Below are 22,308 nucleotides of genomic sequence, written 5' to 3' on the forward strand. Positions count from 1 at the left end.
CCCCCTACCTCAAAGCACCTTCTTTCCCTAGACTGAAGTGACGTAGCAGAGGGCACAGATTGTACTTTTAGACAAAACACCTGTAAACAGCACAGTCCTCAGCCACCTGGAGTTTGGGCGAATCCTAGAACACATTGACCAGTGCAGAAAGAACGGTGGAATTAAGCTGCCTATTTCTTAAACATCTTTAATCAGTCTGCATCTCTTATGTTTGAGTTTCTTCCCTCTCCCCAAAAAACTTTTGGTCTGTCTTACCAGAAGTGGAACTCTGCAGCCCAGCCAAACCCGGCTGACCAGCCTGGATCACACACACAAGCAAAGCAGGCAGTCTGCTCCCGGGGGACCCAAAAGCTCTGCCCTGCAGTGCCCTGGCATCTGCCTGGCCCCAGGGCAGCCTGGACACCTGTGGGACAGCGCTGTCCCCACCACTGGCCGTGCCCTGCAGCAGTGCACAGGGATCAGCCACATCACAGCGATCCAGTACACTGTAATTAGTGCAGGATATGATCTCCAGCACTCCAGAGCAACAAGGCATTGCAGCTGGCACTGCTAAGCACCCAAACAGTGAATAGCAGGGGAAAATTAAATTCTCAGCTATTTACTACATAAAGACTAGAGACATTTGATAGATTATATTATTTTTAAAAATAAATTTAAAATTCGTTATTTATCTAACTACAGAAAGAAAAACTCACAAAAACATTATGTGGCTGATGTTCTTAAACAGTTTATTATCACTGATGAAAAGAAATGCTCAACTGTTTTTAATCTTCATGGATTAACTAGTTGTACAAAAAATGCATTTACACTGAACAGATTCAAAAATTATAGACTGTAATGGTAAAGACAGACTATATAAGGCAGTAATGACAAATCCATGAACCTGCAACATATCTGGCCCATGCAAAGTACATATGGGAACCATTAAATTCTGAAAAATCTAAACTTGCAGCTCCATAGTTGTTTTAAATTACAAAAATAACCTCTGAAACATGAGCAAACTGCAAGCACGGAAACATAAGAAGTTATTCGTTCTTCATCACTGCAGCACAAATTCTAGTTCCATTCTTTTACTCTTGGCATTAAATAAAAACAAAAATTTCAGTATTTTGCATTTCTGAAGCAAACCCAGGAATACTACTGATCAAAAAGGACAATAAAATAAAAAAGTATTAATTATGAAGATTCAAATCTGCCTTTTTGAGGCTAGAAACAGCATAACACATTCAACATTTCATAGTCACTTTAGAGCTAATTGAAGGGCTAACGAACTCATAAAGAGCATTGCTTAAATGGGTATCTACTTAGGAACAAAGGTATTGGGTACTTTTACATTAATATGGCAGCTCTGAGAACTAAAAGAAAAGTTCCACTACAAAAACTTAAATTTGCTCTCCAGAGTTATGCAGAACTTAGCTCTGTCCATCTCCCTTATTTTCAACTCAACAGCAACCAACACATAGCTCTGATGCAAAACCTGAGCCCCAGGCTTGTAACAACTGCTACAGTTGAACCTGTGGTACAGAAGCCATATTTGTAATTATCTCATGTATTTATTCAAAAGTAAAATCATCTCATTGATAAAGGCACATAAAATAATTTTAAAATGCTTATACAGAAGAGTATTTTTTATTAAAAAGAAATATGAATCAATATAACAATTGAATATAAGATTGCATGGAGACTATTGCCAGTTACAAAACCACCATGTATGTTAAGGTCATTACTGCAGCACTTCATGAAATAGGAAACACTATTCAATCTTGACAGTGTATCCCAGTGGACACATATAAACCATGCAACATAATGTCTTCCAAAGCTGAATACTTTTTCCAATAGAACTAAATATTGCAATTTAGAAGAAAACACTGTTCATATTGTGACATCAGAATTTTCTTGCAATAAGTGTACATAATAAGAGAACACTACACATACTGAATGTCTTATAACAAGCTCACAGCAATGAATGCATGTTGGAAAAGTACATATAGAAAAGCACAAAATTGGTTCTCTTCTCAACAAGGTAAAAGATACACAAAATCTGATAGAAGCATAGAACACAAGCCAATCAGTAAATTACACACTGAAGATTTTTAGGAGTCAGATGTCACCGATACAGAGGCACGTTCATGTACTCGTGAATTAGTACATTGTGACTACAGCCTCAAGTACAACCTCTGTACTGCCTTGTGTTCATAAATAAGATGCATTTTGCACAGCCTGTGTATCCACTGGCCAAAGAAAATTTTAACTTTCAATGGGGATTATTAGTACCCTGTACCTTCAAAAATGTTATCACTGCCCAAATTATTAGTACTCAGCACTTTAACAGTCTAAAGCTGACTATTCCAACAAAAAAAAAAAAAACCAAAAAAACCAAACCCAAACCAATAGCTATCAGGAGTACCATCAAGTTAGTAAATAGAAATGTACTTTAAAAGAGACAAACTTCCACAGAGGACATTTACATTACATGACTCAGACACAATGTAATCACACATTGCAATACAAATGGCTTCTTGCAATATCAGTGACATTTTGCTTTGAAACTTTTGAAATTTAAATTTGTGTCATAAATAGAAAAATTGCACAGCTATTTGGAAGTCCAAGTAAGTATGCATATGAGCTTCTTAATGGATGCAGTTTGATGTGATTTTATTTAGTAGCTGGATGAAGGCTGTAACATTTTAAGATGTTTCCTAAGAGCAATCCAGTAAAATGTATCTTTGAAAAGCTCAGAACATTAACACAGGCAAATGCTCTGGCTTGTAAATCCTAACACTTTTTTAAGTGCAAACACTGATACTCCTATGCTCCTATGAGGATATGTGCTTAAGCAAAGTTGTTTGCAGAGCAGTAAGCCTCCTGATCCAGAAATGCAATTCTTCACTGAGTACATATGCTTTTCCTCTATTTAGATTCCTGTTCTAATAATATATGTAACAGGTAAATAATACTTGCAACAGATAATAAGTTTCTGGGCTTGTTCTTCAGTGGACTTACACATTCTCTTCCCAAAAACAAAGTAATGGCTAATAGCCAATAAGTATCCACCATCATAATTTGAATTTGCACCAAGAAACACAACAGCAGCAGCTATTTTATCTCAGGCTTCCATTACAAGAGTACAGGGTATTCCTCACTTAAATCTGCATCATGTCAATGGCTTCATTACCTACTGAAATAAGGAGCATGGCAGACAAACCTCAGTTACATTCACCCTGTTTTGGTATATCCAAACCAAAAGCATCTCATCTGTCTGCTTAACCTACAAATGTCAAAGCAATCGATGCTGTCCCTGTAGATACACCCTTCATTTGCATCCAAATCACTGGTTATTATACAATGCTAAGAAAAAAAGTTTCTTCCTTAGCAATAAATGAACTTGAATTCACCTTGGAATTTGCCCTAAGTGCCCCATAAAGCAACAACCAGTTCTACCTGGATTGTAAAGGAAAACCAATTTACAGTACTGCCAGAAATCCTACACATTACTTACTCTCCCACAAACAGGGCTCCATACCTTAATAGTCCTCTTCCCGTGTCTGCTTTTCTTCCTCAGTCATGAAACAAATTTACTTTATCTCTTACCAGTTGAAATAAAATTAGGATCTTTTTTTTCTGAATTGTATGAAGATTCTCATCACATTGACCTAAATTACTGGGACAATAACATGTTTTATGGCAAACACAAATTAAGTGATGTTGCCCAACTCATAAATTAACTGACCTTGCCCAACTTGTATCATCATTAACCACTAACTACAATGGTGTGCAAGACTGAAAGAACCTTGCCAGCGTCCTCAAATGCTACTCCCTTATCCTAATTTCCACTATTTCTCACTTATTTGCTCACTTTCTAAAGACTATTGTCCTCAAAAGTATTTCACTGGGAAAAAAGAAATGGTAAATGCTAAAGGCACAGTAGCTAATCTGCTGAAAATCTAAGAACTTGACCAGTGATAAGGAAGAAATAATTATTTCCAAAATGCATATAATCACTTCATTTGCATCATTCTCAACTCGTTTAAAAAATAAGAAGTTATATAAAGCTATATAGGTCATTGTATTTAAAACTGGTTTGTGCAAAATAAAATCAACATAAAAGAAAATTAACTGAATTAAAATGCAGCTGATATACACAAAAGTGATCTATTTTCAGCTACATATCTCTGCAGTGATCTAATAATCCCAAAAGATCTAATAGAAGTAGTACTTATCTTAATAGATGAATCTCATAAGAATCAAGATAACTCAGGGCAGTTTGACTCTAATCAGACAACTGTTCACCAAGTTTAAGTATTTTAAGTATTGGCTTGGGGAAAAAATATTATTTTTGGCAAGATTAGGTACCAATTAATCTAGACACTACTAATCAACATGTTAGTGAAGTGGCATTTGGTGACAAGCCCCACACATCACCAACACTTTCAATCTAGGCTAACATGGATTTGGTAATAATAATTAAAAAAACCAAACAGACCCAACAAAACAAAACCTCTGAGAGAATGGAAAGCCATGCCTCGAGAGTCAACAAACATGCAAGATTCTGAACCTGAATGCAACAGCTAGGCTTGGGAAAAGGAGGTAATTGCTTTAACAATCCTTGTTTTATATTTAAGCAAAATTTTGAAGTGTATGTTCATTAAATTTTATCAACTCAGTTATGATATCTCCTATAAATAACAATGAAAAATGACATTGTTTCTTGCTATGTCTACTAAAAAGTTCAAATCAGAAAAATGTTTCAGAAGTTGTTATAAACTTCAAAGGCTGATTAATTGAAAGCGACTAATTAGTGTATGAAGATATGCCCTAGATATTGAAGGAGTATGAAAATCAAGATGAAAGATGAACCATTCTTCCAAATTCTTCTGTCACTACAATGATGAACAAAGATCCACTCACAGCAAGGCTGCTGTGTTTGGTATCTGCTTGTCTTTCACAGCAATCATAGCTGTGATTCAAGTTTTTTGAACCAAAAGAACCCCACAGTGAACTTGAGCATATCAACCATACTAACATTACTTATATCAAATTTTAATGGATAATACCATACTCATAACATGTAATCAGCTGCAAAGCATTTGAGGCTAACAAAGATTAAGAGATTTGCTGATCAAACTACTGTCACTTCTACTTTTTGCCTTGTTTTCTACTTCAGAAACTTCAAGTAAGAACATCTATAATCATTTCTCACAAGTAATTTAGAAATATTGTCTGAACCCTTGCAGAAATTCAAGTAAGAACAACTACTTCAGCCTTATTTAGCTCCCATTTTTTGCTTTCCCTTTTCTCACGGGTCCAGGTCCATGCATCTGCGGGGTTCACACCTCACTAAGACTCCTGGAAGAACACCGCTCCTTGATGTGTCAGTGCTGTCAATGCTCACAAAAGCAGAAGATTGTTGTTCTCATGACAGCACATTCTGTACTTTTTAAATGTCAGATTCCTGCTAGGTCTTTCAAACCTGCGATTTCCAGTTAAGTACATAAATATCTTAAACTAGACCCCGTATTTCAGCTCCTTTTCACTGCATTTTACTGACATTACCTGGTTGCACTTGAGTCTTCCCATGGCAGCACAGGCACAATAAGTCTCTCTAAAGAAAGGGCAAGGGTTTCACTTTGGGAATACCCACGGATGAGATCCAGTGCTGAGCGACCTTACCCATGCCAGAGGGATTGGACCAGGAGACCTGGAGATCTCCCTTCCAATCCAAACCATTCCATGAACTTCTTTGCTAGAGTCATGTCCCAGGAAGGCAAACAACTTGCAAAGCCTCTCTTCGCACATGCACACTTATGTCTAAAGTAAGTGGCAACATATTTTTTACTTTGGATTAAGTTGCATATCCTGTTTGAAACTTGTTATTCAAATGGATGAGGAGGAATTGCCTCCGCACAAAAACAGCTCGCCTACTGAGGGATGAAGGAGGGAGAGCTGGGGATGCTGTTCCACGCAGGGAGCTCCACGGGACGATGCCTCCCCCCAGTGAGTTACGGGACATTTCGCCCCCTTCAAAAACGACCACCCCGGGAAACTACCGGAAAACATGAACAGTACATCCGCTCCCGGGGCTTTCTCCAGCACTAGAGGGGAGTCACCTAAGCTCCCACTGCCCCCCAGCTCACCCCATTTCACCTCGGACCGGCGCTCCCACTCCCCCTCCGACCCATCCACGTCGCACCGAGGCCGGCCACCCCCACGCGGGACGGTACTCACAGGGTGACCGTGCGGTTGGGCAGCGCCTCGGGAGGCAGGACCTGAGCGAGCTCCAGGTTGCTACAAATCACCTTCACCTCCGCCGGGCCGCCGGCCGCCGCTTTGCCGGCGCTTTTGGGACGCCCGTCGTACTTGCAGCCCGGGGGCAGCGCTGCGCCGCCGCCGCCCAGCACCGCCAGCAGCAGCAGCACGGCGGGCACGACCCGCGCCGGGCGGCGGCGGCGGCGCGGCGGGCGGCAGAGAGCGCGGCGGCCCGGGGGCAGCATGGCGGGGCCGCGCAGGACCGTGCTCCGCTCCTCCCGGCGACGGACGGGCCGGCCGGGAGAGGCCGGAGGGAGGGAGGGAAGAAGGGGGCTCCGGTCCGCCCTGGCCTAGCCCCGCGGGGGCGGTGCCGCCGCCATGCGGTGCCGAGGGAGCGGCGGGCGGGCGGGAGCCGTGGCGGCCGCGGCCGCCTTTGTGTGGCGCGGGTCGGGCCGAGCGCGGCGGCAGCAGCGCCGCCTCCCGCCGGGGCCGGACCCCGCGGCACCGAGCGCGCCCGCCGGGCCGCGGCCCCACTGCGCAGGCGCCAGGGTGGCAGACGTGCCCCCGCGCATGCGCGGCGCCGGGCAGGGGCCGCGGCTGGGGGCGCCGGGTCGAGGGTGCCGCTATGGGGACCGTGCCCTCACGGGCCGAGCCTGTGCGCTCTCGCTTGCTGCGGCCCTGTGGGGCCCTGGGACTCTCCCTGAGCCCTGTCCTCCTCCATAAAGCTCTTTGGTTTCCCTCTGCTTCCATGACTTGGCTCTTGACCTCCTGCTCCAGTTCCTTAGTTTTACAAGGAGGACTGTTGCTGTACTCGCTTCATGGACGAAAGATGATCCCCTGCCTAGTTGCTAAATGACTTCAAAATTCATAATGCCAACTAAATAGTACTTAAAAGCATTTTTCCTCAAATTGGCCCTGTAAGATGAGGTAACCAGTTATTCCCACTTGATAGCCAAAAGCTACTCGAATATAATTTATCTCAACTACAAAAAAACACCAAAGATACAGACACACACACCAAATCCCACCTCTCTACAATGTGTGTTTTCATGGCACACTTGAAACGACTATCCAGAGTGTAACTGGGTCATGTTCTCACATTTCTGTGCAGCTGGCACAGCCAGGCACAAACACTTCAGTGCCAATGACAGCTGAAATTCTCAGTATGGTCTTTGCCTCTGGTAGGTGTGAGGATAATAAAATAACTGTCCCCTAACAATCAAATTACAAGAAGTGGCAGGATCTGCTTTAAAAATTTTTTGACAGATTTTGCAGAACCCAAAGGAAGTTCTGGTAACTAACCAAGAACTCACAGTGCCCCATCCTTTGAGAACTGCAAATGGCACCCTGCAAACTACCTGCTATTACACAGAAACGTCATTTTAGATATTGTCAGCAGCAGCTGCCAAAATGAGTCTTACGAAATCTCTAACCTAAGATGTCCTTGAATGATGCTGAACGCTCAGACTGTAACTCAGTTTTAAATGTAACCTAGCAAAAGATTCTGGCAAACCATTGGAATTGTGGATTGGAGCAAAAGGAACAAGATTACAGTAAAAATTGCATAATCACCCTTTACTCCTAGACTCTGTGTCCTCTTACAAATGAAAATGAAACATGTTCTAAGTACTGAAATGGTTGACCAGAGTGCAAAGACACCAGTCCCTGAGCTTTAATATGATGTTTGCGTGTCATGGAGTCACTCAACAGGACAAACCTGATCTGGGTGAGATGTGAGGCCACTGTTACATTTGAACTAAATTAGGTCAGACACAAAATGCAAAGTTGACAATGCTTTTTTGCCTTTATGCTGCAGTTATACTAACTGCAAGAGAAATTCACCAGTATACAGAAAATTCTTTCATTTTGGGCTTTGCTTTAAACAAATCCAAATTGTACTGTTAATTTGCGTTGGATGGGTGCTTTTCATCATAGAAGTTTATAATTTTTTATCTGGCACCAGGATTTGTAAATTATTTGTAAATCTGTATTAACTAAATCAAGCCATGGCCCAAGATATGTTTTCCCTCAGAAACAGTGCTGGGTTAAACAGTTCTTCCCTTTGGCTATCTCTTCCCAGAACTTTTACCTACATCAATAACATGACCCAATTCTCTGCATAGCCACATTAAAAGCTTGTGCTTGCTGGTGGATCAGCATGGAGATAGGACATAAAACTGCCTCTTCTGGCAGTGGGTGCAGTAAATGCCAGTTTAGACTATTGATGCAACCAGAATTTTGGTGTGGCATCAGCACAGCTTCCGCATACCTAATCAAGAGATTGCACTTCAGTGCTACTGAAAGAAACATTCTCGTGTTTTTCTCAAACTACTTGCTTCTCAACCTTGTCTTGTGTTTATGGCAATGCATGTTTTGATCAGTCGTATCAGTGAGATGATCCATGTGGTCACATAATCTAAAGATGATGATGGAAATGATGAATGTTGCTTCTGGTGTCTGTGATCACAGCCCATCATAATGTTCCGTTTTCCTAAATTCCTGGAGAGAAAAATTTCTTGTTACTTCTTTTCATCTTAATGCCATGTCCAATTCCTTTCTAATGTACAGATTTGTGTATTAATTGCCCTTGATGGTTCTGAACTATTTGCTCTGTTCTTTCATCTCTGCTGAAACCACTCCTACTAAGATATCTCACTATGAATGCCAGTTGCAAAACTATGATTTTAAATTATGCCTCTGTTTAAACTGCTACTATGGAAACCTACAAGTTTTACTTCTGTTGATTTTTCTTCTTAGTTTGACTGCCTCTGTGGTGAATCTAATTCCACTGTTCTTCACCTATTTTCAAAAAGCTTGAAGGCCTCAAGCACAAGTCTCTTGAAGGCTTATCCTTGCCCCTTCATCTTTCCTCTTTCATGCAAATTACTGCAACTCCCATTCTGTGCCAAATATTTGAAAATGTTTTTTTTTACATTGACTCAGGAAAGCCCTTAATCCAAAACATATGTCCCACAGGAGTCACTTAACAAGTTTCATGTGAGGGTTTGGGGTTTTTTGAACTGCAGTATACCTATGTCAAGTTTATTAGGTCACTACTTTTATTGTAGTTGTTGTGGTTTAAGGATATAAGAACAAAGCTACATAGTATAGCTGCTTCAGAAACCAGAAAGTCCTGTTGCTTCTACCTTTCCAACAACCTTTACCTTTAGGATATATAACCCTCACGCTTGCTCCACGTGCTGTAGGTACCTGATTGTTCAACAAACCAATTTAACCACAAAACTTTTTTGTGTTTAGTTTTCTGTCAGGGTATTGAGTTGAGTCAAGGCAGGAAAGGGTTAAAAGAATGTCAGAGCTGAAGAGGGGGATGGGAAGAGTGAACCCTCCCACCTGGGCAGCAAAGTCATCTTATGCAACTTCAAGAAAAACAAGATTTGTAGGAGGACAAATGCCTTTTCTTATAATAGCTGATATAGGTACAAAAAAAGAGCAAGTTGTTCCCAAAGCTTACTGGCTATAGCTGGGATAGCAGCTACTTTTAGATATCACTTCTTTCTGCAATTCTTGCTTCTTTTTCTGCACTGAAAAATCTCAGGACATTCTTTCCCTCAATCCCCTCATTCTCCACCAGTGTTGGTGATGTTGTTGGTGCTGGTGATGCTTTCTTTGTGGTGGGCCATGTAATTTGAAATTTTGAATGTGTTTTTCTTTTGGATTGCCAACAAGCACATTTTGTCCAGTTCTGTGGTTTCCCTTCCCTCCATAAAATTTGCTGCTAGTATATTCACTTTAAATTATTTTTCAAAATTGAATGTACTAATGACAAATTTTATGAAGGGAAGGAAAACCACAGAAATGGAAAATTTTCCTCCCTTCTTTTTAGTCTTTTTCTATCCAGTGTATATAAGAAGAAGGGTGTGGGAAAGAAAGCAAAGCAACGAAATTCTTATTGGTGATTATGTGTAAACAAAGGTAGCCTTGGCAGCATTTCAAGTTCTTCATTTGTCCTTAGGTCAAAGACATAAATAGGAACTTTTAGATTATGTCTGTCTTTCATTCTGACTCTTTTCTTTGCTTACTCCTTTTTTTTTCATCATCTGTTATTTTACATCCCTGCACATTTTCCTGGGCTATTGTCACCTTCACTGAAACAGTTACTCTCTAATTCTTCTCTCAAGGGACTCCCAGGCTACCTCTACCTTCATATCTTATGGGTTTTTTTTCTTACTGACACAGATTTTTTTTTACCAACCACATTTCATGGACTGGGATATCATCAGTTACATTTTGTTTGCTACAGTCAAGAAAGAGGAAGCATTTGGTTGCCCCCAGCTCTGTCTGCAATACTGTGGTTATTTGATATTCCAAGTACAGGGAGGTGATGAAAACTGCTGACACATGCTGGCTTGCTGTTGGTAATCACTAAATCTAAGCAGGCACAGAGTCACCTTTGTACAACCACTTCTTACACAGCTGCAGGTTGTACTACTGCACCCCTGCCTCTGTCAGCCAGTTCACTGAGCTACCCCAAGCTCTGCTGTGTGAATTACACAGGTATTCCCAGATGCTTGGCTAGTGTTTTTCAGGCTGGACATTCTCCGTTTGTTTTTCAGACACAGAGATATTCTCTGCAGCCACTCTCCCCAGTTTGCAGCAGTCAAGGGTCAGAGACCTTCACCTTTACTAATATAATGGGGAAAATGGAGTTTTTAGCCTCTGTTGGGAGTCTGAGGAGAAACATTATTTCCCTTTACCTGGCTGCTGTTTAAGCAGACCTATTTCACCAACACTTTGGTGAAATACCAAACATTCATTGACTTAGTTTGTATACTTCTTATGGAAAACTTCTTTGAAATGTTTAAAAGAATGCTCTCCAAGCTGCTTATTTACAGATCTCTGGGTTTGGTTGTCAATAATTCGAAATTAAGTTAGAATTATACACTGAAATTTTGTATATTAGAACTTGAAATACCACCAGATTAACTTCGGGCCACAAGGAACAGTCAGTCCTTGAATATTTTCATGCTTGATTTTCATTTTCTTTGCCATGACTGAAGGAAAAAACCCATTCTGGATTCAGCAGACTCATACAGGGATCTCACTCCTCCTCTGCTGTTTTAGACTATAATTGTAGATGGAGCACTGACTTTGAAATACAGTTCCATCCCATAATTTTAGAAATGTGAACAGCTCAAAAATATGTAAAATATGTTGTATGAGGTTTCTTTTTTAACATACAAATTCCATTAGCACTTTTTGGTATTTATCCTTCAAATAATTGTTTCATATAATTTTGAAACATTTTGATTTTCTATATATCTTACATAATTCCTCACAAAAAATAAAGCTAAAAAATATATATTTACATGGAAGATCAATATAGTTTTCATACAAATGATCATTAAAAATTTTCTAAAATGTGTAACAGTCATTCCAGTCCCTTTTGAAATATTTTCATCTGTTAGGTACATTACTCAGCATTAATGTACTTATAGGTTTCTAAGCAATTATCCACTAATAAAAATGGAAATAAAATAGTTTTCCTTCTACTCCTTGTCATACTTCGGTATATACTTCAATAGAGGTTGTAATGTAGATAGGTTTCAAACACTGAGGATTGTGAGGAAAAATTATAAAGGAAAACAAAATCTGGAGTGCTTCATTACTAATATAGCAGTGTTTATGTCTCAAAAGAAGGTGATGTGTTCTGAGGTGGTGGTGGTTATGTCTAGGTAGATAGATGGGTACCACTGTTGTGTGAATAACGCATATGAAAGAAAAGCTGTCTGATGCTTTAGCAATTGAAATGGTTCAGAAGTTAAGCTTCTTTAAGAGGAATAGTTTGAAGTATTTCCTTTATTCCCAAATCTTTTCACCTTAGATTTTACAGAACATTAGCCATAGAAAAGTCCCAAATTTATTGGCTGTATAATGTTGCCTGAAGCAAGAGATTCTCTTTTTCTTCCCTGCATGCTATCTTGAACTCAGGGAGAAAAATAAGATGGAAAAACAGGAGGGAAAACGCTATTGTGCTAACAAAAATAAAGAAGACTAAACTGGCAGAAGCAAATGACAACTGAGTCCCACACTGAGTACTGTAGCTCAGACAGTATGCTGCAGGACTGAGCCAGGCCTGGGCTTAATCAGAAAAGCAGAAAGGGAGGATGATACCAAGCTCCTCTGGACTCACAGGTGTACCCACAGCGATGGAGCAGGAGCCACGGGCACACTGATGACAATAAGTGAGACGTTGCCTGTGAAACAGGGGTTGGCATCCTTGCTGCCCAGCACCCAAGAAGCATGTACCCTGTGTGTGGCACTCAGACCCAGGGCACAGCCCTACCACGCAGGGATGCAAAAGAAGCAGCCCGTGGATGGGAGCAGCACCGCGCCTCACTGTGGCACTCAAACTCAAACCCGTACCTTGCAGCAGGTGGAGCCACAGCAGTAGGTTATAGCTGCCTGTCTGCTTGAGGAGCTGCATCATCAAAGTGAGCTCTGTGGCACCCTCAATTTCTACACAAAACTACAGTCTGAACAATCTGCAATGAGACTTGTACTGATCTTTTCTCCCAGTACATTTTATCCGTAGGATTATTTATAGTTCTGGTAAACAATCACAAGGCATAAAAATTAAAACAATAGGAAGCATAATAATAAATAGCAATTAATACATCATTAAAGTTTTTCTTTCCAAGACAGGAGGAAATGGAGAAAACAATGCATTTTGATGTCAACATCAGCAAAATTTCTGGATCCTGCTTTTTGAGTACTTTATCATCCTGACATCTAGGCACTTCCATGTGAGTTTTGGCAGTGAAACTATCCAGGGAAAACTTTTTGTTCAAGCGGGACCCTCAGACTGCTTGCCTTTTTTTCTTTTTTTTTTTGTTTTTTTTGGTTTTTTTTTTTTTTTTTTTTAATAATGATGTTATTTTATCACGATAACACAGCATAGGAAACATATTTCAAATTGCGTCCTGTAGGCAATTGAGATTCAAGTATTAATTTAAACTTCATTAAACAGTTATTATATATTAAACAAATAGCAGCTACATACTAAAATATATTTGCAGAGTATTATGGCAATGCAATAGGTTCATATCAATTTCACTGTTATGAATCTATTGCATAACTTTTAATCCTTGGTGAGTGTTTAATAATCAGTATTCATAAAACATACACTAACTGTCCTATTAAATCTAAATTAATTGTGGCTCAGGGAACATTAATTTAAAGGTTACCTATTTTCCCAGCAGATCTGATCTTTGTTTCATATTTTTCCATTAAAATTAGTGTTAAAGACTGAGTTTGTTTCATTTGGAATCTATTTACTAGGTGTTCTGAGTACCTGTGAATTACATTCTGCTAAACTTCTCTGCTAATAGCAATAATAAAGACTCTCACCCATTTTATTCCAGTTTAATTAGCATTATCTGGAGATAATAACGATAATAAAATATCACATATTTGTGAAGGGAAAGCAGTCCCTATTGGCTGAAGGAACTGAGATTCAGCAGTTCATTAAAACCAGTGAGTCGAAATTTGTCAGTGGGATTTGCATAATTCTAGTTTGCAAAATGACCAACTCTCAGGAATGGATGTCAAATTAAAAAATTTGGAATACTTTACTTGTTTAAATGAATCATGATCCCCACAGTGTTGACCTAAAAGTGACTCTATCCCTTGTTGTCCTCTGCAACAAATGTAAGAAGCTGCAATAAACTGCCTGCAGACCTTGATGAGGACTGCATTGCTGTGAGCAATAATTGGCATCAGAGTGTTTTGGTAAGAGAGCTGAGATATTTCTTCATTGGAGAAAGGGTCAAGAATCCTTGAAATTAATGTCAGAAGAAACTGTTCAGTCATATAGTCTAACATATAAGAAGCCATCACAAGTCCATATTGAACTCAGTGGATTGTAATTGATTCAAGCTCTCTATGAAGATATTTCTGAGAACATCCAGAGCTAGAGAATTCATTGCTTCTTTTAGTAATCTATTTCCAGTGATTGTTCACCTTCAGTTTTAAAAATCAGTTTTGCATTTTTTAAAAACTAGTAACTAACTAACTAACTAAAATATATTTATTTTTATTTATTATTTATTATTATACATATTAATATAATAGTTTATTATTTGCTTATTATAATATAATAAGAAGATAATAAATAAATGAAGGCATTATTCAGTACTCTTTATCAAACTCACAGGAATTGTATCAATACACTGAAATCATAACACCTTACAGTCTTTTTCAAGCCAAACCATCTCTGTCATACAAAGGTCTTCCTTTCTGTGGATCTCTTCTTTATCCCCTCCTGTTTCCAACTCCCATCCTCCCAAAACAGTTGCCAAAGCTGAATACAGGATTCCAGTACTAGCCTCATCAATGCCATATAACTTCTTTGTTCCTATTTACCATTATTTTCCATTACTGTGTTTTGTTTTGCTGTGACTGCACACTGAGAATCAGGAGCTCACACAACTGCCTGTTAGTTTATAGATCTACCCTCAGTTCTTTGTGCTGTCTAAATACCATGCCCAGAAATACCTGTATTGAAAACACAGGGATGTTTTAGCAATTGCTGAGCTATCCTTTCACAGCATCAAGGCCTTTTCTTCTCACTCCGCCCCATTAGTGAGGAGGCTGGGGGGCCACAAGGAACCTGCAGGGGACATGGCCAGCATGACCCCAGCTGGCCCAAGGGATATTCCATGTCCTGTGGCAGCTCAGCACGTACAGCTGGTGAGAGAAGGAGGAGGTGAGGCGCATTTGGAGTGATAGCCAATGTTGATGGTGCCCCGCTGTCCTGGAGATGTCTAACTAAACATCTGCCTGCCCATGGGAAGTGTGGAATTGAATTCCTTGGGAAGTGGTGAATGAATTCCTTGCTTTTTCAGGGTGGGCAGCTTTTCCATTAAACTGTCTTTATCTCAACCCATGAGTTTTCTCTTTTACCTTTCCAGTTTTCTCCCCTGTCTTCCACCAGGGCAGTGAGCAAGCAGCTGTGTGGGCCTTAGGTGGTGAGCAGGGTTAAACCATGACACTCACATAAAGCCAGAGATTACATAACTTTTGGCTCTTGCCGTCTATTTCTTGCTATACAGCCTTAGCACTGATATTGTAGTTCTAGCTCTAGTTTGGCTGAAGCAGTGAACTTTAATCTCAGCTGATTCATACCTGAAGACTCTAAACAACTGACAACATTTTTCTTCACTGTCCCTCACACCCTGAAGAAATACACAATCACAGAGATCAAGAAGTATAGGAATTAAAAGATATGGTCTTGTGAGCTAATGGTGGAAGGGACCTCACTACTCCTCTTTAAGCAGACCTTTCTCCTTTGCCCATTTAGTCATTGGTTAATTGAGCTAGATTTTATTAGCTGTGCTATTGCTTACTGCTCATTTTAACATCCATCTATGTTTCTTTGTCTCTGGAAACCAATGGGAGGCTAAAATTGTATTACAATTTAAAAGAAGAGAATAAGTGAGGGTTGAGGAAAAATGAAGAAGAATTATAGGCCACTTTTTAACTTCAATATCTGACAAATAAATAGAACAATTAGTAAAGCAAGAGCAATCAGTATGTAAACAGGTTGAAGAAAACACAGTGATAAATCGGTAACACATTTGTAAAAAGCATAAATCAAGTGAAACCAAATTAATTGGTTTCTTCAATGAAGTAATGAATGTACAAAGCAAAAGTGCTAGACAGAATTTCTTAATATTAGTAAAACACTGATCCTGGTTGCACATGGCATTCTCAAAAAGAAGTTTCGTTGGATTAAATAGAACCAGCACAAAATGAACACACAGGTAAATAAATCAAACACTGGAAAACTTTTCCAGTTGAGCTGATAGCTGGGAGTAGATCAAAACCACTTTGTACAATCAAACATCTTACACAGCTCAATTTGGACATGAAGGGATTTTTTTTTTCCTTAAGTGAACCCACCTCCCCCCAATAAAACAGCATCTCATGTAAGAAAACACCTAAATAAAGAAACTGAGCAGACCAGCAAAAATGACAGCCATTTTGGTTCTATGCCAGCACCAGAATAGCTTACATCAGCATCAGTTTTCTGCTACACAGCTGAGCTGCTTTATTTAGATGCATTAAATATTCCAAAGCATATCTAAATAGAGCTTTGGTTGCTGTAGGATTATCTCAAATTTATTTATTGACGTTGCTTCTGTTGACTGTTATTTCTGTCCATTCATCTAAAATTGCAGGATTCATTAAATGCTTATGCCTTTTTGTTTTGACTGAGTGAAAAAATATGTCTACTGGCACTACATGTCTTTGGGATATTTTGCTCTATTTTCTTTATAAAAGCTATTAAAGATTCATATGATTATTTATTTGTTTTCACCACAGCAAATAGTCATGCTGTTGGCAGATATGGCCATGTGGTGGTTTTGCAAAAATTGATTTTTTGATGAAGAGGAAAAAAGTCACCTATGTTTTTTGACAACTAAGAGAATGTTTTTGGCTTTTAAGAATACCGAAATATGTTCTTGTCCCAAAAGCTCATGTGCTAAGAGGCAATAGATGATAGAGATATAAGATCCCAAAATATCAATGAAAGGCTCTTTATAAGACTTATAGACAGTAATTGTAGCAGGAACATCAGCTCTCTCATCATTCTCATGACTTTTCATTGCATTTAGAGGAAAGGAACATTTTTAGAAGTTTTAAAGAATTATTATCAAGTTAGTTTTGCAGATTCTTATGAGATAACCTTTCCAAGTTAAGGGTAGCACACACCTGAACAGCAGGTGAGCTAAACAAATCTGACAATGAAACACAACAAATGGATTTCAGTGTTGGAATAAAAATATAATGGTGAAAGGAGACATCAGTTGTAAAAAAAAAAAGACTGAAATGCCGAGCACAGAGAATAGGCAGATGTAATGAACAGTGTTTTATACAAGAAAAAGCAAATACTATTAATTGTTAAAGAGTTGATTTTGTCTGCATATAGACTTTATTTTAAAGTATAATGAATTTATATATATATCTACATATGCCACAAATAAAATCCTAGTCAGTAAAACTTTTGCCACGGTCATTTCTACACCCTTAATGTAATCCAGATTGCATTAAAGTTGAAAAAAATGCAAAATTGCTTCTGACTTCCCCAGGAATGGCTTTGCACTCATAAGCAGTGAGCCTTCTCATTTCAGTCAAGTACCACACGACTTGAATAGTTAATTTTAAAAAGGGCAAGGATACAATATCATTAGATAGATTGGGGTTAAAAAGTTATGAGCTTGTATTTTAAATAGTGGAAAATTACTTCACTGGGTTTTTTTTTCAGGGAAAGGATCACATGTAAAGATGCAAAGATGAAGGTAACTTTGTTTTCCCTCATAATGAATGCTACCCCTAAATGTGTGTACTAGTACAATCACAATATTCTTTTAGGATAAATTTAAGTGTTTAAAATACATAATTAAAATGGATGGATTTAGGGTTTTTTCCCCGTTATAACTCAATTTCTACTTAGATGTGTTCACTTCATAGAAAATGGCAGCAACCTTTAACAGCATACAAATACATATTAGATTGCAGGTCTTGCTTGCTGAGAAGAAAATAAAGGACACATGCAATATACAGAGGAGAAATATTGCTTATGATGGGTGGAATAGACAGTGAACAAGAGTGACTGTGGAGTTGAGGCTGGTGGAGGCCCACATAGCTGGAGTTGATGCAGTGTGAAAGCAGAAGACATGAGATCTTTTAAGTTACTCTCAGCAGGCTGTAAGGGCCTTTTAAGAAGCCCACATACCACTACCTCTTCTTTCAGTGGAAGCAATGTGCCAGGAATGCTTTCAAAAGTTGCTGGTAATAGTAGACCCTATCTAATGTCCCAATTTGTACATTCCAGGTAATTGTCAGATTTTTTTAGATGATGGTTTTTTGAAGCAGCACAATGAATAGTACAGAGATTTACATAGCCTTCAAAGTTTACAATGCTTTGTTGTGAGTTATAATGGGTATAGATAGTTCTACTCTAAAACGGAAACCGTTTGTTATAGCATACCTAAACAAATTTATTCATAAGTAACAATACTTTCACTAAAAAAAACCCTAACAACTTCAGATATAGGGAGGTCTAATCAGAGCTTAAAATACATTTTTAGGAATGTTTCGTAGAATATATGGAAGGGGTTTTTTTTCCTTTTTTAATTGAGAAGCTGTAATATAAATATCTATGTAGAAACAGATACAGATAAGCAGTTTCCAAAGTTTTAAATTGTTTTTGATATCTGCCCTACAGAAGTGCATTAGGTCATGTTCATGTAAGTAAGAATGCTAATAACAAATGTTAAGATGTGAAGATACACATGCTCTTTCTGAATGCCTTCAGAAAAAAAAGAAAAAAAATTCTATAAGGAAATGGGGGCTGTGTCATTCTCTGAAGGTGAGGAAATTTGAATTACATCTGTATAGGAGATGTCAGGCGCAGATCCTCATTGCTCATAGTTATTGTTCTTCAATTGCTAGTCTACAATGAAAAATAGCAAAGTTAATACTTTGAAGATTCTTAACCAAATTATTAGCATAATCCATTTTCAAAGATATACCTCCTAAAAATATCTACCAACACTTTTTTTCTAATCAAAGAGATACAGCTTCTTCTGAGGTGTAGCAAAGAGTGGTCTGCCATGCAATTATCTAAACCAAGAATCAAAGACAATATCTGAGTAAGACTAGATGGTGGGAGCAGGAAGATTTTAAAAAGGCAGAATTGTATTGCTGGATGACATTTAACCAAGGGAAATAGTACAGTTATTTATTTATAAATAGGAGCATTTTAGATAAATATAAAATATAAATAGGAATATTTTTTAAGAGCAGAATTGTATTACTGGATGGCATTTAACCAAGGGAAATAGTACAGTATGTATGATCTCAGTTTCATTGAGTCTGGTCTAATTTCCATTTGCAACTGGAGGACAGCTTTTCTAACATGACCATGGGGGAACATATGGCTTCTTGTGGGACCTGTGTCCAAGTTATGCCAAAACCCTGTAACACTAAAAAACCCTGTAACACTAGCCCTTGCAGATACTGCCTGTGGGAGAGGCAATCTGTAACACAGCTCTGTAGAGTGATGTGGCCAGGGCAGCACCAAGATCAGCACAAGCTTGCCACCCAAGCAGGTATGTGAGTCTTTAGTCAGTTGCACAATTGGTATCAAAATAACAGTGCTATCAACACATCAACTAGCTAGCTGAAACTCAACCTCTGTAAGTACACAGAGCTAATCACAACCTTCATTACAGAATAAATCTCCTCCTGGAAGGAAAACATCACTCCTGACAGGTTGAGATTGTGCTTCTCCAAAGTGCCTTTTGCTCAGTTACTCACTTTGCCTAGTTTTAGATAGAGTGAACTGACTTCATGCAATTTTCAGCTTTTGTACAAAAATTGCTCAAGCCTTCTCCTGCCCTTGGCATAGCCTGAAAGTTCATTTGCTCACTGGGAATTTGTGTGCCTTCTTCTGAAGATGCTTATTATTGCCACACACAGAATACTCACATAGTTGGATGCACTGAATCTATTCCAGTATATCATACCTTATGATCCTATCTGATAAACAGGTTCCACTGAAAAAGTACCATGAAAATGCTCAAAGAAAGGGAAGGTGGGATGACCTTCTCAGGCCTGACAGCAGTTGTAGGGAAGCAAAGCTGCATGAATTTCAATTAATTAATTAATTCATGACACTGGAAAAAAAAAGTAGTATTGAAAGTACCTGAAGGGACTTCAATTTATGATAAATTAAATTGTTCTATACTAGTATGCTAGGATCTTGCCATATGTTTTAACATAACATTACCTTGTTTGTGTTCTAAATAGGAACACTTACCCAAATTTCACATAATTGTAAATCAATAGTCTAATTTTACTAGACTTACCTACTTTTTCCACTAGATAAAGCCCTTTATCATCCACTATGCAATTATGACCATGGCTCTTCATTTTTTGTAATACAAAAAGCAGCTCCTCCCATACAATTTTTGACAGCCTTATGAAGTTGAGTTCACCTAATGCCCAGCCCTTGCCTTCTCAACACCTTAGCCCACCAGTTTAGGATGCAGTCAGGCTTTATGGGACTCTCTAAGGAGAAGCAGCATAGAGTTTGTGTTCATATAGTTTGATTTAAGCTAAGAGCAACCAAATTTTATCCACTTCGTATTGAATAATCTAAAACTTTGTGATTTTGGAGCCAGGTAAAAGTGCTGTAAGTATTAGCAAGTTTATATTTTTGGTTTAAAATGCCTGGGCTACTTGACCTGACACTATGCACCTGCCTTGCTCAGGTAGCATTTGTCAATGAAAGACCCTCGTTCTCAACATTTGTGCCCTAGATAGTTTGGCAAGTCATTGTATTTGTATCTTTGGAGTATGCTCCAGTTTTTCTAGGCTCTTTTCTGAATAGAGTATGTACTATCAGGAGAACTATTATTTCTTCATAAACAATGCCCATGTTGATGACTGTCTTGTTTATAAAATTCACCTTTTTTATAGTCAAGCAGTATATTATATAAATGTGAAAATAAAATGCTTATTTTAGGGTCTTAAAGGTGCACAGCTGAAGATCTTCTTCCTCTCCTAAATGTAAATGCTATTAAAATCACTTTTTCAGCAATTAAAGAGCATTAGGTAGACTTTCAGTTAAGATAAATTTACCTCAAAAATGTATTCATTGCTCTCTTCAAAAGTAAAGCCCCAAAGCAAAATACACAGAGTTGCCAGAAGCTTTAGTCAAAGCTAAAATTAGCCATGCTGATTAAGTGGATTTTGCATAACCTTAACTATTAATCCCTCATATTGGTCTTCTTTTCTTTGAAAAATCTTTAAGTACCAATAACCTAAAGGTTTATAGAGTCACTTTTTAATACTACTTAGTTAAGATTTAATCCTTTGTATAGCAGTTAACATTGGCACCATCTTTTAATAGTGCAAGATTTTTAACATTCACTTGCTGAACAAAACAGGCATTTTCTATTCCAGGGAAATAATGACAGTACACATAGAGCAGAAGAACTTTGATTTAAAGAATTAAAAATGTACTTACAAGAGATAAAATGGAACTAACAGTAAATTAATCTCTCTGTTTTTACCCTTTCCTTAAATAGTATTCTTTTCATGCTTAATTCTTTCCCTTTCCATTTTCTTTAACTCAGCTCCTTATTTTCTAACAGCTAGATTTCCTCCCACCTTACCTGGCTAAGCAAGACATAAATTACATTTTCCAGAAGACCAATAATGAATTTGACTCCAAATCTTTTTTTGAAAGCAACCCCTGTTTTATAGACACTTCTGAAAAGGTAAGATAGTACTGAATCCTGGATCATTCTGTTGCTGTCAGAGGGAAATTAAATTACTGCCTTTAAAAGTTGAAATTGTTCCTATTTTCAGAGTAGGTCAAGGAGGAGTGAAGTAAGTTGTTCTTCATAAAGTGGTGTGCCTTTGCAAACTTTGACTCTTGTTTGGGGCTGGTCCTGCTAACAGAGGGCACTTTCCCTGAAGATTTATCCCACACCTTTTGCTTCAGATCTGCTCCAGGCTAAAAGTGCAAATATCACTAGCTACCCAAGCTCAGCCGACACCTGGAGGCTCATTAGTTTACCACAACTCCTTTGTGTGCCCCAGCCCTGCCTCTGCATTTCATAGCATTTGCTCATCTGCTTGTTTTTTTTACAAAAAGTAATCAACCTTCACATTTTGTAATAATTTGCATTTTCTGATATTTATTTTTTTAGCACCAATAATTTGAAAAAGGTTGGGCAGCACCAGCGACCCTGCTTCCTTCACTTTAGAAATACACAGAAATGCAAAGAGAAAAAAAAGAAAAAGCTATTATAGGTATCTGGCAATTATAGCTCACATTTCTGTTTTACCAGTCAAACAATTAAAAAATCAATTATAAGGCAAATTAATTGAGTAATAAATATTTTTGATCTTTTATATCAGCTAAGGTTTTTTAATCTGTGTTTGAGCATTAATTCATTAATTGTTTTAAACATCACTTCATCAGCAGTAAACGCAAAGCAGCTGACAGTTGTGTTTTGTTTATAT

The 22,308-nt window shown here is 38.4% G+C and overlaps 1 protein-coding gene across 1 annotated transcript in view; it reads right to left on the minus strand.

Annotated features, from left to right (window-relative positions):
* The window catches only part of ADGRA3 (adhesion G protein-coupled receptor A3), a 54,707-nt gene extending 47,996 nt beyond the window's left edge, over nucleotides 1-6,711 (minus strand). The window contains exon 1 of the mRNA XM_064711885.1: nucleotides 6,226-6,711. Coding sequence (XP_064567955.1) covers nucleotides 6,226-6,491 — 266 coding nt within the window. The 5' untranslated portion in view covers nucleotides 6,492-6,711. The remainder of the gene's footprint in view (nucleotides 1-6,225) is intronic.
* Between the last annotated feature and the right edge of the window lie 15,597 nt (nucleotides 6,712-22,308).

Source organism: Zonotrichia leucophrys, chromosome 4, assembly GCF_028769735.1.
Source record: "Zonotrichia leucophrys gambelii isolate GWCS_2022_RI chromosome 4, RI_Zleu_2.0, whole genome shotgun sequence".
Taxonomy (NCBI): domain Eukaryota; kingdom Metazoa; phylum Chordata; class Aves; order Passeriformes; family Passerellidae; genus Zonotrichia; species Zonotrichia leucophrys.